The sequence below is a fragment of the Spinacia oleracea genome, chromosome 1 (genome assembly GCF_020520425.1).
Source record: "Spinacia oleracea cultivar Varoflay chromosome 1, BTI_SOV_V1, whole genome shotgun sequence".
Classification (NCBI taxonomy): Eukaryota; Viridiplantae; Streptophyta; class Magnoliopsida; order Caryophyllales; family Amaranthaceae; genus Spinacia; species Spinacia oleracea.
This window is the reverse complement of record NC_079487.1, coordinates 26,445,879-26,463,818: the sequence shown is the minus strand read 5'-3', so window position 1 is coordinate 26,463,818 and position 17,940 is coordinate 26,445,879. Positions and strand designations below refer to the sequence as shown.

The following is a 17,940-nucleotide window of genomic DNA, read 5'->3' as shown; positions in this document are numbered from 1 at the left end:
CACGTGCGTCATACCCATTATTTCCAAAGCCCAAACCTGCTCTTACACCACCATTAGCATAATGACCATATAACTTGTTTTGATACATCCTGTTGATATACCCTTGAGCCGTCCCCATGCTACTCATTGGCCTTGGTTGATGTAAACTCATGACACTAGCACGAGGCTGCAAATTGTGAGTCCTAGCAGATGTAATCCTCATGCTTGACTAATACCTATACAAATTATCCTATCTCGTTCGACCCATTTTTCAAGCCGTCTTGAGTCACGAATAAAAAAAACAAATGAAAAGTACGTTCTACGCTTAACGTAAAAAAAAAAAAAAATAATAATAATAAATAATAAATAAATAATAAAAAAAAACTTTGCAAAGCGCACAAAAAAAAGAGAAAAGAAGCATTTAAAAAAGGAAAAGAAGCATTTAGCGCACAAAAAATATTCGCAAGTATTTGGCACGAAACGAAAAGGAGCAACGCAAAAAGGCAGCCCAGAACACGTTTTCCACGCCCAGGCCTGTGCGCCGAAAATAATAACGCCCAGCCCTGTGCGCCGAAAATAATAACGCCCAGCCCTGTGCGCCGTTCTTGCTTATCCCTTCCAACTCCCAATTCCTAAAAGTGTTCGTATATTTTCCTATATACATGCGGAAGAATAACGAACACTTGGGGGGTAGAAGATCGTACAAAATACGCAAAATCCGCGCGCTCCAAAATTTTCGCACACTTATTTCACCCTATTTCAAACATTGCGGTTCCACTCGAACGTACTTGTTAAAAAACAGCATTCTAAGAAACCATTTTCTGACTAAGAACTACGCAAGACCTGATTCCAAATTAAATCTATTTAAGGCGGATACGTAGGCAATCCATGATTCGGTCCAACCAATTTGCAAAAGATGTTAGAGCCTATAGAATAATAAGAATAAGAAATAGAGTCCCTTATTGAAATTTAATTACTTGCAACCCAAGTCGAAAGAAAAATTTAAGTCAAAGGAAGAATCCAAGTCATCAAGATGCCAAAACGAGCACACATCGAAAAATAATAAGGGCACGTACCCTTGCCAGAAGGAGCACTCACACTCCTAGGCACTTAGCCAAGACTCAAAAGATCGCTTTGCCTCAATTGAATGGGGGCTAGCGCAAGCGTCCATGACCTCTAAAGTACTCGACTTGACCCTCCCTAAAGCGAACTAACTCACTTAAAGACCTTCTTTCACCACTAGACATAGTCGTTCGCTTAAAGACCTTCTTTCACCACTAGACACAGTCATAATTGCCAACAAGTAGTAAAGGCAGTAAGCTTGCAATAAAGAGGATTATTCTACGGCATCACCCCATCGTTCCTTCGAACTTAGGGCACCCGTTCATAGTAATTCAAATGCTTGCAAATCCCCTTTGGAAAAAATCAGAAATTTTCAATAGGACTTGGCACTTAACCAAGCCTCACCCTACTCAGACATATGACACGGGCATCTAAAATCGAAATCTAAAAGCATTATTAATGAGAAGACGTAATAGCAAATGGGGGCTAAAAATTGAAATGAAAGAGCTAGGGAAAGAACTAAGTATACCTTGACCTTTTGTACAGGCCTACACCAAGTAAATCTAAGTCAATTTGAAAGCGGTTTATATTGCTCCAATTCTGGAAATAATGGCCCTAAAAAACCTAAAGCATGTGCCACACGGGCACAAATAATATCTTGACGCCTGCACCCTGGCTTCCAGCAAATCCTTAGACAGCATTCCAAAAATCGTAACAGTATTTTGATTCACTCATGTAATCCTGTACGAACCCTTCTATAAGTCAACTTACTTAGGACACCTCGGATTGTACATAGTAGGACGCGGATTTCAAATAATTTTCAAAGACTTCTTCAAACATAATAAAGCGTCGTTGGTTTAAGCTAAGTATGTGTTTATCTCGATGTTGCAAGTGAGTCAAAAAGATTTCTAAATATGATTATGGGTAAAGAAAGGCACCTAGCTTTTGGTCAAGGCATACTTCAACATGTGACTACCTTGACCATGGCAGTGTCGCACAATACGACGTCTACAAGAGAAGTAGCAAATCACTACTCGAACGCACCTCGCACTAAACGAGTCTGGTTCAAACTATTCATGATCCATGTCACCATGAATGCATAAAAACGTATGCCAAGCATTATAGCACCAAGCCAATCCCGTCGCTATAATTGGGGGCTTGAGAAAAACACTCTAAAAATGCTCGAAATGATGATTTTACCGCAAATTCTCGACGCTAATGCTATACACACGTCATAGGGGCACAATCCTAAGGTTTGATCGTGTAAAACGAACCTTAGAATGGCTACAACCCCTCCCAAATTCTAAGCACCACTTAGAATATATAAAGTCACCCCACTATCAAGGGTAACTGAAAATCGCGAGTCACCAAAACTCCGATCAAACTACTGCACATAACGCTCGCCCTATAAGCGCCTGTTACACAGTCTACGTCGTTCCAAAGCAAAAGCGAAAGAAAAATCAAGGACAAAAAACTGTCAAATTCTGCCCAGAAATCATTTTCAACGCCCAGACCTGGGCGCCGATATCTTTAACGCCCCAGCCTGGGTGCTGATTCTCTCGGCTTGCCAAATTTTGCCCAGATATAAAAACAAGAAAGAAACATCTATGAATCCTCGCATCGAACGAAGTAATAAGCCGTGCACACCCACGCAGAAGGTGCTACACTTGTTCGAGCACCTGAACGAGGCGTGATGAAGTACTCCAATGCAAAAAATAATAATGATATCCCAACACCTGGAGAAATGTTCTAATACATGCGGTTAGGCCACACAAGCCTACGTCGCACCATAAGTTTAACCATCCCACGGTATAAGTCTAAAAAAAAACGAGTAAGGCATATTGCACTAATGCGGGCACGACCAAAGAGCATGTGTAAAAGAGGCAAAGACTACTTATCGCCCAAATTCAAAATGCAAGCCACACGACTTCTACATTAAGGATTAAAGGTAGCAAAACATTACCTACCACGGAAGGGATAGCTCGCACCTACACGAGCGGAACCCCAAGGCATCTTTCTCGAAAGAACCTACAAAATTCGTACGCCAAAAGGAAGCATCCCAACATGCATACTTGGGGGCTCCAAGCTACGAAACGACCATAGCAAAATAAAAAATCTCGAAGCAAATGTTTGAACGATAGAAAGTGCACGATGCTTGAGCCCACTTCATGAACGGGCCTGAACCCTATCAAGCCTCTAAGAAAATTATTCAAAATCAGTCATTGCTCAAAAAAATGATTCAAGCGAACTGATTAATGGACCGCACGCAACGGCCATCCCATGAACCCTCGTTCGCACATACATGTTGCTCTAAGTATCGAACATTCACGAACGCGTTCAAAAGAAAAAAAAGAGCGATCAAAATCTTACGCCTCAAGGCATGTTCCTCGGGCCATATAGACTCGCCCAACTATTGCAATAACTGCACGCCTTAAGAGTGACAGTCCCTTTAAATAATCGCCCAAAAACGACAAACACCGTAGTCCACCAATCGGCTACGGTTTCTCGAGAAATAATTGTTATTCCCCAATCAACGGTGATCTCAAATGAACGGTTCGTTCCAAAAATAGAATCTCTAGAAGAAAAGAAAAAAAAAGAAAACGAACGAACAAGAGGCCAACTGTGTCATCAAGAAACCTCGCCAGAAATAATTTTCAGCGCCCAGGCATGGGCGCCGAAATCTTTAACGCCCAGGCATGGGCGCCGAAAATGATCCCAGACCAAAAAGGCCCCTGACTTCTATAGGGCCCTGCCGTATCCATTCGACTCAAAAATTGCCGATTTATTTACTGAAAGTCGCACCTCACGGCTTTGTTAGGAGGAGCACACCACTACAAAGATCGCTCGCACTTACGAGCACGATCCCAAACACGATCAAGGACATTACAAAATGCTTATCCCCAAGGAACCTCTTTGACAAGAGATGACCGTCAAGCACGACTGCTTGGGGGCTCGAAGGAAAATATATATTATGCAAAGTTAAAACAATATTCCCAGACTACGCTGTACGAAGTCCCGTGTTTGGATGTCTCAAAAAATAAAACCGGTTTACGACCTCAAGACAAAGGTCGCCGTTGATACTTATACATAGTCCCCTAATCAAGGACCCAGGTAGTGGCAAAATTGAGCCGAAAAGACTAGCTCAAAACCATAAAAAGGTGATGACCACGAGACTATGGTCCATCTAAACACATTGTCAACCCACATTCAGGTTGCAACTAAATCCGAGCATCCCTCGGAAGAATTCGCTCCTACAAGAATGAATAAAAAGAAATTCTCAAAAGAAATCAGAAGAAAAAAAATGAAATAGGGACTTGCCCACCTCAATCAGGCAAGATCGCGGCACGGGAGTCCCAAATCGAAAAGACGAATTCAGGTTTGCTCACCTCCAGCGAGCGGGGCGTCCACCCTTAGCGGACAGGGCTCGCCCACCTTCAGCGGGCGGGGTCTGCGTCACTAACCGCGCAGGTCCTCAGTCTTCCAAAATGAAAAGAAAATAGAATTTTCAAAACAAAGCAAAAAACAGGCTCGCCATCTTCAGCCGGCGGGGTCTACGTCACTAACCGCGTAGATCCTTATTTTCAAAACTTTAAAACAGATTCGTCCACTTCTATCGGACGGGGTGTCCACCCTTAGCGGACAGGCTCGCCATCTTCAGCCGGCGGGGTCTACGTCACAAACCGCGTAGGTCCTTATTTTCAAAAAACCATAAACAGATGTCGAAACAGATTCGTCCACTTCTATCGGACGGGGCGTCCACCCTCAGCGGACAGGCTCGCCATCTTCAGCCGGCGGGGTCTGCGCCACTAACCGCGCAGGTCCTTAGTCGCCGTAGCGATAACTTTTTCCGGTTTTCCCTTTTTCCAAAAATTAAAGGATTGGTTTTCCGTTTTTCCAAAAAAGAACGATGTGCTGGATTTTCCTTCGTTTTACGTCCCATAAAAACAAGGGGGTTTTCTCGTTTAGCTAACCCTGAAAATGAGAATCTTTTTAAAAAAACATTTTACTTCGTGATTTGGCTTGGCCAGGCCCAATTACACTTTTTAGCTTTGATTTCGAAAACATCTGTAGCTACTTCCAATGACAAAGTGAGGGAGTTTCTACGCATCTTTAGATACTTCCAATGACAAAGTGAGGGAGTTTCTATACTATCCGTTGACAAATCCCAATGACACGTGAGGGATATGTCGACACTTCAAGTGATGACCCTTAAGTCAAATGTTATCACTCGGGGGCTCATGAGACCCTCGCAAAACGAGTCACATACACTATGGCTTGTGTGACGCACTCCGTCCAGTACTTTGACCATCGTCTCATCCCGAGACTCAGTCAAAGTGGGGGATAACTGTAGACACCTACTTTTGTCCCCATTCCCGAAAGGGAAGGTTCGATGATGAGAACATAAATCTCCACTTGGCAACGCATCTCCTGTAAAATAACGAATCTCGATCGCCCTTTTCATTTCACCCGAACCTGCTATTTATAGAAACCTGCTAAAAATAGTAACTTCCATAATAGGTAGTTGTTAAAAGTGGCAAGTCATAAAAGATAGAAACTTGTCAGAATTAGGTGTTGCACTCTAACATAAATCCTAAAAGAGATATAATTTGCAAGAGGAATCCTGTTCCTAGTATAGCTCGAAAATAAGAGTTACGTATTAATTAAAATCCTAACGAACCTAGAGTTCGTAACGGGCCCAGACGCATTCCGTCATAAAGTTGATACGCACTAAAAGACTCGGATAAGTCTCAAACACTCCGGATTCTAAGAGTCCAAATCTGACAAAGAACTCGGCCCAAACATCATTTTCAACGCCCAGCCCTAGGCGCTGAAATTGCCTGGATCCCATTTTCAACGCCCAGAGCTGGGCGCCGAAATCTTTAACGCCCAGCCCTGGGCGCTGAAAATACCTGGGTACGTGTTCTCTCCTAATTCTTCTTGGATTAGTGCTCTAAAATTCTATCTTTCCACGAACTCTTCCCTATAAATACAGCCCCAAATTCGACGTGAAAAGAACAGACACACAATTCATATTCTGAGTATTGACTCCAACCCCTAAGCCTAAGCCTCACGCTGCAAAATTGATCCCGCGTTCTGTCGCAATCGATCAAAAAATCGAACAGAACGTATCCTGTCCCTTGTAGCTAAAGAATTAAGCATGGAAACTTGAGATTCGTTAAATAAAAGGAGAGATAGAAAAGCCAAAGTGGTTAGTTTTATGAGAACCATGACGTACCTCTCAAGGGTGCGTCGTAATGTGTCCCTTTGCATGATTTAATCGATTTCCTCGCCCTTTTATAAAACTGTTAAACTATTAAATCTGATTGTTCTATCACGCCTAATAAAGATAATATCTTGGGAAATTGAACTATCATGCTAGGTCCCTTGAATCAATCTAAACAAGATAATCACGATCGATCTAGTATTATGTGTTGCATATTGTTAAAATCAATTCAGATTAGTTTAATAGTTAACGCATGTTCCTTCAATTATTTATGTTGAGCTAGTAAGGATATCTTGCCTCTGGAGTTATCGAAGAGCGAGTACTCCTCTCGGTAGTTACAGTCCCCCGAACCCTCAATCTCTACCCTGCGGGTGTACGTTGAGCGATCCCCACACCAGGGATCACAAGGGAACCTATGGCCGTCGTGGTCAAACATAATTGCACTCCCTTTATGTCACGATAACCGGGTTTTGTCAGTTTTTCTCATTGTCGTTAAAAAATGAATGGCGACTCCTATATTACTAGTCAATTGGGTGTAAACTCACAGGAAATCCAAATACACTTGATTTGACAAAAAGAAAGTCACGCCCACGAGGGACGAGGTCACGCATTAGCCTCGTGCTTTTTCGACCCCCCTCACACTAGGTGTCTATCGGATAAACATGATGCCACTCAGATCCAACGTCTAGAGAGCAGGAGAAAGTTCCCGTCCTCAAGCTAGCCGAGCAGCTAGTCCTTTGACAGAACGCTCGGAGATTGACCGCAGCCATCAAGCCTTTCTGCCTCGGCGAGAGCAGGCCACGCGACAACCTTCCCGGGTAAACCAACTGGCCATTCTGTGGTCATCCTCGAGACGTCAGGAACACTATGAAGCTGAATTTGAATTATCAGACAATGGATCTACTCCAATTATGGAAGATCCTCCATTTTACCCCTCTACTCGAGGACAAACTCAGATGACACCCAACAGAGTGAGCATGCGTCCTCGTATGATCTCAAGCTGCCGTGAACCAACTTATCATATCCAACAGGGATTGAATAACTTGACGTTGAGACACATGAGCACTCCCTTCTGTGAGGACATAATGAACGCCCCGAAAGAGCCTAAAGTCAAAACTCCCACCATTGAAGCTTATGACGGTTCCACCGCCCAGATATGCACCTAGTTGCATACCGTCACCACATGTATGTTCAAGGAACCAATGAGGCCACATGGTGCAAATATTTCCCAGCTACCCTTAAAGGAGTGGCGTCCAAATGGTTTGAATGACTGCCCCCAGGATCAATTGCTTCCTTTAACGAGCTACAAACCTTGTTCTCCACCAGGTTCATGGCATACAAGGAAGAAAGGAAAACAAGCATGCACTTGGGACGCATTCAACAAGGAAAAGACGAGTCTTTGAGAAACTATGTTAAGCGCTTCAATCTAGAAGCCGGACAGATCCCAGATCTGCCCGATGGCGTCTCCTTCGATAATTTTATCAGAGGATTGAAGAAAGGGTCATTCAAGTTTGACTTGGTTAAGAAAATTGTCCGGACGATGGCTGAAGTCCTGGACGAGGCCGAAGACTTTATTCACGCAAAAGAAATATGCAGTGCATCCAAGGATGGAAAGGCTGGTGAAGTGACGGACTCCTCAGGGAAGAAAGAAAAGATAGACAGGAAAGTCCCACGAGTAAATGGTACTTGGGCTCTTTCGAAAGAATATGATACCAATTCTCCCTGGCAGAAGAGAGGACGCCCACAAGAGAGAGAATATTTTGAATACAATACAAACCTTCTCACAATCCTAGTGGACGTCGAAACCAGGTTCGACCTGGAACGACCCTTTCCCATGAAATCTCCTGCTGAGAGTCGAGATCCTAAGCTGTATTGCCAGTTCCACGAAGATATAGGACATGACACCAAGGATTACAAGAGCCTAAAGAGAGCCCTGGACGGCCTAGCCTCCAAGGGGCACCTAAAAAACTACTTGCAAAGAAGCACCCACGGCACAGGAAAAAATCATTACAAGAAAAACAAGTCACCTATCTCAGCTACAGAAGGAAATCACAGCGAAGGAGGATTTGTAGCCGTCATATCAGGAGGACCAGCTGCTGGAGGGCCCACCATGAGGGGACAAAAAGATTATGCCCGCCGTCTAGGTCAGGTAATGTTATCAGGGAAATCACCAGTGGACCCATTCCCTCGGATAGAAATATGTGAATCGGACGGTGGACGTGTAGCCACCCCGCATTACGACCCTCTTGTGGTCGAGATCAAATCTCTAACATGAGGGTAAAACGCATCTTGATAGATATAGGAAGTTTATCTGATATAATGAGCATGGAGTGCGTAAGCCTCCTAGCTCACGACCCTAAAACCATAGAGAGCATCCACTACCCTATCATTGGCTTTGCAGGAAGCATCATACATCCAGTAGGCGTCATCAACTTGCCAGTTCGGATTGGAGGGCGGAAAGATGTACGAAAGATGGGGGTGGATTTCCTAATCGTCAAAGATTTGACTGCGTACAATGTCATTTTGGGACGTCCCACCTTGAACAAGATTAAGGCAGTAGTCATCACCCATCTCATGCTCCTGAAGTTTGTGTGTGACGATGGGGAAATAGGGACTATACACGGAGATCAACAGCAAGCAACACTAGTAGAAAAACATTCATTTGAGGCGTCACTTTTATATTCATTTGCGGCGTTTTTGGCGTAGCAGCAAATAGAGTGGCAGCAAATGAATAGGATTGATTTGCGGCGTTAAAAAACGCCTCTAATTATTGATTCATTTGCGGCGTATACGTAGAAAAACGCCTCAAATTAATAGTATTGTTAGGCGGCGTTTTGTACCTAAACGCCTCAAACTTTGTAAAATTTCAGGAGTTAAAATGCCGCGAATAATGTGTAATTTTGTTTTATAAAATAATTTATTTTCTATATTCAATAAGCCAAAAAATGTAGAACCTGTACTCACGCCACATTTATACAATGTCCAAAAGTATCATCAACCACCAATAACTTCCAATAAACTTTGATTTTTACATATAATACCACCATCATATGTTTACAAAAATAAACCAACTAAATAGTTACGTTTGAAGTCGAACGTAACCATGTCTTTTACACTTCGTACGTTACAATTTTGCACCAAAAATATAATAAGGCAATTATATATGACTTCAATAGCAGGAAACATCCACAAAAAGAGATCGATGAAAGGTTATTTACACACAATGTTCGGTGAAGTATGATTCCCATTTGTCTCGTATTTCATCAATTTGCTCATTGGTGAAACGCTCTCCACTTAGTGACGTGCAAACCTAACAAAATAATCTATATATCATAAAATAAGTTGACACATACAATAAACTTTAAATCATCTAAATGAGTACGAAGAAGTGAAGGAGCTTAGAGAAAAGGGATGTGGTAAAAATGAGTGAACAATAAGTTATTAGGATTAGGAAGTTGTCAGGTCACATGATGATCAACAGAATGCCATACTTCTTCCCATGGTGATTAGGAAGTTGTCAGGATTCTCTTCTATAATGATATTTATATTTAGAGGGAGAGGGGGGGGTGTGTGTGTGGTATAGGTAACTAATTACAGAGACAAGAAGGGGGAAAAAGGTTATTAAGTTAATTACAAAGACAATTATTATCATAAAATGGAACTAATATGGAACTCAACAACATATTTCACAGTTTCTGGATAGTGGGAGTTAAATAGAGGTAAACCTCTAGAATATTAGGAAAAGAAAGATCAAATCAGGATTTGAATGTCAACCAAAAAAAATCATGAAAAATCATACAAAATTAAACTTGATTTAAGCATACAGAATTAAAGTTGTACTAACCAAGTTTTGTCTGCTGCCCTCCCTATTTGTCTGTCAGACTTGATGCATATTCCACCTTAGGTAATTAAGTAAGTACCCTGCAGCATTGCGAGATTAAAACTCTATTTACCATCAAGATCATCATTCTGGGCCACACTACACTCCACTGAAGCTTACAGTCTGAAGTTTGTCCAATCTTTCGTTGCTGTTATGTTCAAGCCTTCCTGGATCACAATCAGATCACCTGTTAGGACTGTTGTTACCTTAACTCAAATCTAAAAACCCATTAACCAAGCTCCTTAATTTGTCTTTCATCACATATACCAGCATAGAAATTACATCTGCAATCTACAACTAGAATCTACACTAGATAAAAGGTAGATATTCATTTTTGCTGCATTAGTTTTCTAAGTATACCAAAGTTAACCTGATTATACCTGATGTTTTCAACACGAACTCGCATTATAGGGTACCAACCATCTTTTGAGTTGGGCGTCCTGCTCCATGACCAGCCTTAAACTTAGTTCTATCAATAATTGGATTCTTTTGAGGGCTATTCTCCAAGCTTGTGCAAGGAACATGTTGCAATGTCTGCAATATAATACAGTACATATTTTAGGAAAGGAAAGGCGTGTGCGGCATGGTATCACTTAGTGACAAGAAAAAGCATGCACTGCAGCAGTTTCAGAGAACACACAGCCAACTATTTAAGTGAGTGCAAAGGCACCACACGATCATCATGGTCAGCTGGCAATAACATGGTAGATGGGTACTGTGCAGTTCGATCAGATGATAGCTCCCATTGTCTCCTAATGTTGTGTAGAGGTGAGTGCCTGTAAGCAAGAACGCTCTATACTCAAAGTAGGAAACTTAAGGAAAAAGAAGTGGTTCGGGCCACCTAATTTTCAAATATCACTTGTTTCTTATCAACCACGGTCTCCTTGTATTAACAGACTACATGTACTGAATAATAACAGATTTATCCCAGTGAAACTCAAGTGTACTATTGATGAAACGCTGAGTATAGGAACAGACAAGTATCACCTAACATATCATGTACTCTATGCCAAAAAAAGCACTACCTAATGTAAACATACAAAGAATCAAATTTGTTAAGAATAGAGTTATTCGAATAGAGTTATTAATAGAATGATCAAAATAAATGTCTTAAACAATAGGTAGTACCGATTGATAGGCGACAATCAAAATTAGCCAAGAGGGAAGTAGAAATTCGCTAGTTGTTTTAACTATCGTCCCAACAACTAACTATTGATAATAAAAAAAACTGCAATATTAAATACTCTGTAGGCAGTATATAGAAAAACAAAGAAACAAAGAAACTATTTTCCAATGATCTCTATCAAGGAATGGCAGCAACAATCTAACCTTAAAAAACGGATCATTGTCTAGTTGTCTACATTCTAGCATTGAACTTACAATAGCATGAAAGAAACTACACTTAAATTAAAAACCCAATTAATCAAACAATCAAGAACACTATAACTCGAACAACCCATCAAGTAAATTTGAAGCAATTACAACTAAAAAACAAAACTTCAATAAAAAAAAGGGGCTATTTTCCGATGAAACTACACTTGAATTTTACACCCAATTGATCAAGAACACCATAGTTCAAACAACCCATCAGTCCAATTCGCACGCAAGCAATTACAACAATAAAACAAAACTTTCAATTAAAAAGAGGGTTATTATGAAAGAAATTATACTTGAATTATAAAAAAACCAATCATACCCAGAAATAACACCAGTTTGTGTACTCTATAATGACTGTTTGAACTCCCACATCCTCCAGATTCGCCGCCGCTGGAAATTCTATGAAGAGGGTAAGTAGTATGGTTCCTAGCGAAACATTCATTGTTCTTCGAAAGCATTCATTTAAGTCTGAATTCTAAACTAATAATTAAGAGTTTAAGACCACGGCCCCTGAGTAACATATGGAGATATAACAAAAAGTACTTGAACATATACAATATGAAACCAAACTCTAAAAGATATAACAGAAACTCTTGGTCAAGGTATGAAAACTGGACAGAGAGATATAATGTCCTACAAGATTCAAGGCTGGAAGAGAGTCTATACCATTGCCTTTCCCAATCATGAATTTATTTAACTTCTACAAAGATGTCAATTTCCCAAATCCTGACGGCAAATCAGTCAAACCGCTCCCAAAAAAAATACCAAGTACTTGAGGTTGTCCAATTTAACAAAATTTCTTGGCAACTCTTTAACCTGACTGCAACACATAATGTCCAATTTTGCAGGTTGTCTAATTTTGTTATGGCGCTAGGAAGACATTCAATGCTAGTATTTCTAAGATTAAGGTTCATAGATATATCAACTTCCCTATAGAATTTGGGATCCACAAAGTTTCAATACCACAAAATTCACAAGGGGAAAAAACTAATTTCACAAAAGCAATTACGAAATTAGATGAATTTTAAAGACAAATAGTTCTATAATTACCACAATTTCGTCCAAATGCCAAAAGAACAATGAAAATTACACAAACCCTAGAAATTAAAACACATAATTACAAAAAAAAATAATCCAATAATTCAGAAGTAATTCATGTAAATCGAAAGATGTAAATCGAAATATGAAAGAGATAGAATAACGTAATTGAATTGAAAAAACGGCAAGAAGGAGAAAGGACTCAAGGAGTAGGAGCGAAACTTACCTAGACTAAGCACGACGGCCGGAGAACTTGAAACAATGGTATCAGTCACCCGAAAACTTGAACCAACCCCGTGAATCGACGATTTTAGATAGTTGCTCTGATTTTCACATAATTTCAGTAGATCATAGACGAGTGTGAAGAGTTTTGTGATTCGCAGTCGAGATGAGTCGATCTGTACCGTTTTGAGACGACGGCCGTGGAGATCAGTCAAAATCAATTAAAGAGGAGATAATTGGTGGTGAAGAAGAATGAAAGAAGAAGGGAGAAGGATACAGACACTCAAAAAAAGCAAGAAGAAGACAACTGAAGGATACGAAAGGAAAGGAAAGGCAAGGGTTTTACCTTATGAGTTTGGCGGCGTAAATATCATTAAACGCCGCTGATTAATAATTATTATGGATTAGTGGTGTTATAACGTCGCCAATTAATAATTTATCGTTTAATTGGAGGCGTTAGCAAATAAACGGCGCTAGCGCGTAGCAGCAAATCAATATTTTTCTACTAGTGCAAGAGACTGCTACCTCACCACTCTTAACCCATCAGCATGGAGGAAAGACCCGGCCGGGGCCAAAGGCAAAAGGAAATATGAAGAAGAACCACCAACTGCCAGCGAGAATATCCCAGTTAAAATAGAGAAAAGTGGCTGAAGAGTAGAATGTCAATAGACTAGTCAGAATACTTTATATAATATGAGCCTACAAAACGGCCTAGCAATTGTGTAAGAGCCAACAAAACGGCCTGTAATGCGTGCCTGCAAAACGGCCAACCTACTTTCGCTGCTTAAGCTAAATATTAACTTTATGATAATATTCCTCCTATCAAAACTCCGATAAACTTGTGGCCCAATAAAGCCACTCATCGAATGAAGAACTCGAAATCATATAACAAACACAAGAAAGTGACTCAATCAAAGAAGTCACTCCACATTGACGACCTCCAACTTGGCGGCGTCACAAGTGACTAATTGAACGACGACATTAGAAGTGGCCTAAATTAATTAGCAATGTTAAAGACATGAAAACGCAAAAAAGACTCAACAAAGCAGTCATTCAATATGGACGCCCTCTCCTTTGATGGCGTCACAAAAGACTAATCGATTGACGACCTGAGGAGTGGCCTAGATTAGCTCCCCAAATTAGCTAGGCTGATCACCTAAAACACTGGGGTAACCGTCTACAATTGGGCAAGAAAGCATGTTCCTGAAAAAGTCAGTATGAAACTGAAATGGAATAAAAACATAAGTGCACAGAAGGCACAAAACATTCATACATGCGCACAAGGCGCAACAAACCCAAATAAAATAATGCCCAAAGGCATCAATGTTATTACAAGCGCCTACGGCGCCACAGAAATCAGCAGTAAAATACAGCAGCCTACGGATGAGGGGTCGTCGCGCTTCTGTCCTGGACGTCTTGATCTTCGGGAGAGTTTACCTCCTCTTCCTCCGCGTCCTCATCCCCCCCTTCACTAAAAAACTCAGGGGGGATCAAGCCCAAGGCGCTGGGCGGCCGAGACGGCCATCTGGTAAGAAATTTGACGTCTAAACTAGGAAAAGTCTTTCCCATCCATCGACTGATCCCAAGCCCGCCGAGCACTCTCCAAAATGGCCTCCTCCCCAAGCTTGAAGGAACTGGCGGCTTCCCCCCGAATAGTTTCAATCTCATATTGGGTGGCCTTGAGCTTCTTCTCCAGGGCGTCCACTTTGGAAGAGAAGTTGGTAACCTGCTTTGAGACGACAACATACCCGGTCCTAAGAGCAGTCAGCTTCTCCTCATGCTCCAACAGCTTCTCCTCATGCTCCAACAGCTTCTCCTCATGCTCCAACAGCTTCTTCTCATAATCCTGAGAATCTTCCTCAGCCTTTTTCAGAGCAGCCGTCTCCGACCTGACCGGGACATTCACGTCCTCATTGATCATTCTTGCCATTTTCTCAGCGTACTGCTCATGATTCTCAATCTGGTCCTTGTGGTTCAACATCTCTTGGTGCATGTAAAAGCGGTACTGTCTACCCTCGGCACAACGGATGAAGAGCTGCCAAGAACCAAAACAGGTTTAATTCACTCCAAAACATTAGGAGAGGAACTAAAGAGAGTGTGAAGACAAAATTAAGAAAATTCTCACGTCAAGTACGAGGGACTGCATGGCTTCAAAGTACCCCTGGTCAATTCCAGGCAGAGAGTTCATATACTCCTTGGGAATAACATCATAGACGGTAGAAAGGATCCTGTCCTTTTCCTCCGAGCTAAACCCGCCAGGTGGGGAAATATGCGCCACCTCGGCCCGCCTCATCCGCTCGAAGATATCACCCGAGCCAACATCCATACATCAATAAAAAAAACCAAACCACTGAGTTGTCAAGTCGTCCTAAGTATTAAGGAACTTACCAGTTGACGAAGCAGGCGGAGGCATCGACGCGTCCCCAGCCGCAGAAGGGTCCCTGGAATCCCTGCTCTTCCTCTCTCTAGACGAGGAAGCAGCAGCACGGCCAACATCTGCAGCTGCGCCAGATGCACCAGCCTCACCTGTAGCAGTCCCAGTAGCGGTCACCTTGGCTGCTGAACCACCCTCATCTACCACCTGGGGAGATGCCTCCTTTGGTACAGGAGGAAGATCTGCCACTTGTGGAACAGAAGCTCCCTCTCCCCCAGCCAGAGCGGCTGATGGCTTCAATGGTGACGGCTTCACCGCAACATCAGTACTGCTCAGCTTCTTGAAGAAGGGCCTCTTGGGCTTAGGGGCTACTAACGAAGGGGCAGGACGCTTCCTCGTAACTGATGAAGTAGGCCCCTGAAAATGAAAAGGTGAAAAGCCGGCATAGACTTTAAAGACTCTAGAAACGCGTCCAACTGAATAAAACGTACCTTGGGAGGGTCACCAGAAGCTGCCTCATCCGACTTCTTCGAGGATTCTTTCTTCTTGGCCTCCACGTCTTTGAAGACGTCGTCGGTGTACACTTGGGACAACCAAGTAGGCATCTCCACTAATCCCTTGTCTTCTGGGGACAGACGACTCATAGCAGAATCTACACAAGCCAAGGAGATCAGTGAAGAACAAGAAAAACAAGGTTATTAACGAAAAACAAACGCAATACTACCTCTATGTAAATAAGGGCAGAGACCAACGGCCGCAAAAGACCATGTTGGTGAACTGTCCCACATGGGGAGGCCAACTATTGGGCACCCACGTGTGACTCTTTGTTGACAGCCGATACATTTCGGCCTGAAATAAAGGCTTTATGAGCCTCTATTCCTTTGAGAGAAGGCGAGGATAGGCGTCAGTTTTAGACAAGAAGCGAGGCCGGTAATTCCAGCGAGAAAGACGCTCTGAGAGGGGAAGGTCCTCCATTCGGATAATTGACCACTTGGTCCTCCAACATACCCAGCTAGAAGACTTACCCACCATCGTCTTATAACCCCACCGACTATACAGGGTAAACCACCCCTGGGGAGAACGAGAAGAAGGAGAGATATCTACAAGTCTAATAAAAGAAGAAAAGGAAGGGGTGATGTCACTCAACGCACATTTGGAAATATAGCCAAAAACATTCACCCAAGAATTAGGGGCCAGGCCAATGTCAAAACCATCCAGAACGTCCATTACAAAAGGGTGCAAGGGAAACCTAAGGCCCAATCGGAAGGCGGCCGTATAGACAACAACCTCTCCCAAAGAAAGACGATCTACATTACAATGAGGACGAGGACACCTAAAACTAAAACCACGAGGCAAGAGCAAGAAACGCTCAAAGTCACAACCTTGTTCCTTTAGGTACCTCAACCATTTCCTGCTTGGGAGGATGTCATAAGGAAATAAGTCCACGTCCTCTTTCCCGCGAACCATGGGAGGAATATTTTTGGCAAACTCCTCGTCCGAAGAACTGGAAGAGTCATCTTCGAAATCCTCACGTGGGATACGAGGACGGCAAGCCACACTCTTTCTTCTCCTTGAAGAACGAGCCGCCCTAGAGCCCCCGTCTCCTGAATGATGTGAGGAACTAACTCCTCCCCTTTTCCATGGGACGGGTTCGAAAAAGGAACCCTGCTATCCCTCTCTCGTGGTGCTGCCCATGCACCCACATTGGCCGTTTGTTTAATACGTGCCATGCCGCCCTGCATAAGGAACATGACGCCCTACTTATGAAAAGAGGAAAAAGCAAAGAGCGGGTACGCCATCCAGATACAAGTGAAGCGGCGACTGACAGGACGTCTCCCCAAGTAATAGAAGCATCGAAAGAAAAATTTCAAATACATGCATAACTGAAGAAACAGGAAATTAACAAGAACTGCTGAAACTATCAGGCAAAATCGTCCAAACTCCAAGAACAACGAACGAAGAATCCAAGAACACCCAATGCAAAATCAAGAAGATCTTCGAAGGGAAATCGCTTTCTCTCTCTAAATATCTCTTTGAAATAACAAAAGGAAAATGAGAGAAAATAAACAATTTCTGGAGGTTTTAAAGGAGAAACCAGGCTCTGAAAAGCAACCACACGTGGCACTCCACCATGTCAAGAGGACTACCCTACATGGGCGAGGGGCACCCTCCTTGAGGGGCAAATGATGTGGCCTAAAGAGAGCCACATGGCTTTACTATGATAGCCCACACTAGTGGAAAAACAGTCATTTGCGTCGGTCATTTAAGCTCATTTGCGTCGCACATTGGTGCGACGCAACTGGCTGCGACGCAAATGAAAAAGTCATTTGCGTCGCACATTTGGGCGACGCAAATAAGAGTCATTTGCGTCGCACTTTAGCTAATCTGCGACGCAAATGACGTTTTTTTTAACATATTGAAAAGTCATTTGTGTCGCAGATTAGCTAAAGTGCGACACAAATGACTTTTTAATATGTTAAAAAAAACGTCATTTGTGTCGCAGATTAGCTAAAGTGCGATACAAATGAATTTTCATCATGTTAAAAAAAAGTCATTTGCGTCGTAGTTTTAGCTAATCTGCGACGCAAATGACTTTTGGATATTCTAAAAAAAATGAGCTGTTGATTTTATTTAATCCATAGATTAAATAAAATAAGCAGCTTTCGGTACTAGTATATTCAGAGCATAAAAATAAAAGTAAACTAGGTGAAAATTTCGACAATCTTTCCTTTGTAATTTGACCCTCCCCAATACCGGGAATGTTATAATTCATTAATATATACC

At 42.2% G+C, this 17,940-nt stretch overlaps 1 protein-coding gene and 1 long non-coding RNA gene across 6 annotated transcripts; one reads left to right on the top strand and one right to left on the bottom strand.

Moving 5' to 3' along the window:
- Positions 1 to 7,595: 7,595 nt before the first annotated feature.
- LOC130463412 (uncharacterized) lies at positions 7,596 to 8,540 on the top strand. Its single transcript, XM_056832541.1, has one exon. It carries the CDS (start codon positions 7,596 to 7,598, stop codon positions 8,538 to 8,540), a length of 945 nt encoding a protein of 314 aa, XP_056688519.1.
- A 714-nt stretch (positions 8,541 to 9,254) lies between these two features.
- On the bottom strand, positions 9,255 to 13,274 carry LOC130466319 (uncharacterized). 5 transcript variants are annotated; one of them, XR_008926423.1, is made up of 4 exons: positions 12,787 to 13,274; positions 10,526 to 10,921; positions 10,110 to 10,312; positions 9,255 to 9,588 (listed from the first exon to the last, which is right to left on the bottom strand). It is a non-coding gene; the product is annotated as an uncharacterized lncRNA (long non-coding RNA). The 5 variants fall into 5 exon arrangements; XR_008926422.1 differs by lacking the exon at positions 12,787 to 13,274 and adding an exon at positions 11,842 to 12,214; XR_008926421.1 differs by lacking the exon at positions 12,787 to 13,274 and having other exon boundaries at positions 10,526 to 10,679; positions 10,786 to 12,211.
- Positions 13,275 to 17,940: the final 4,666 nt, after the last annotated feature.

Excerpts from the sequence above, each read along its gene's own strand:
- LOC130463412 (XM_056832541.1), top strand. The coding sequence starts at position 7,596 with ATGGCATACAAGGAAGAAAGGAAAACAAGCATGCACTTGGGACGCATT.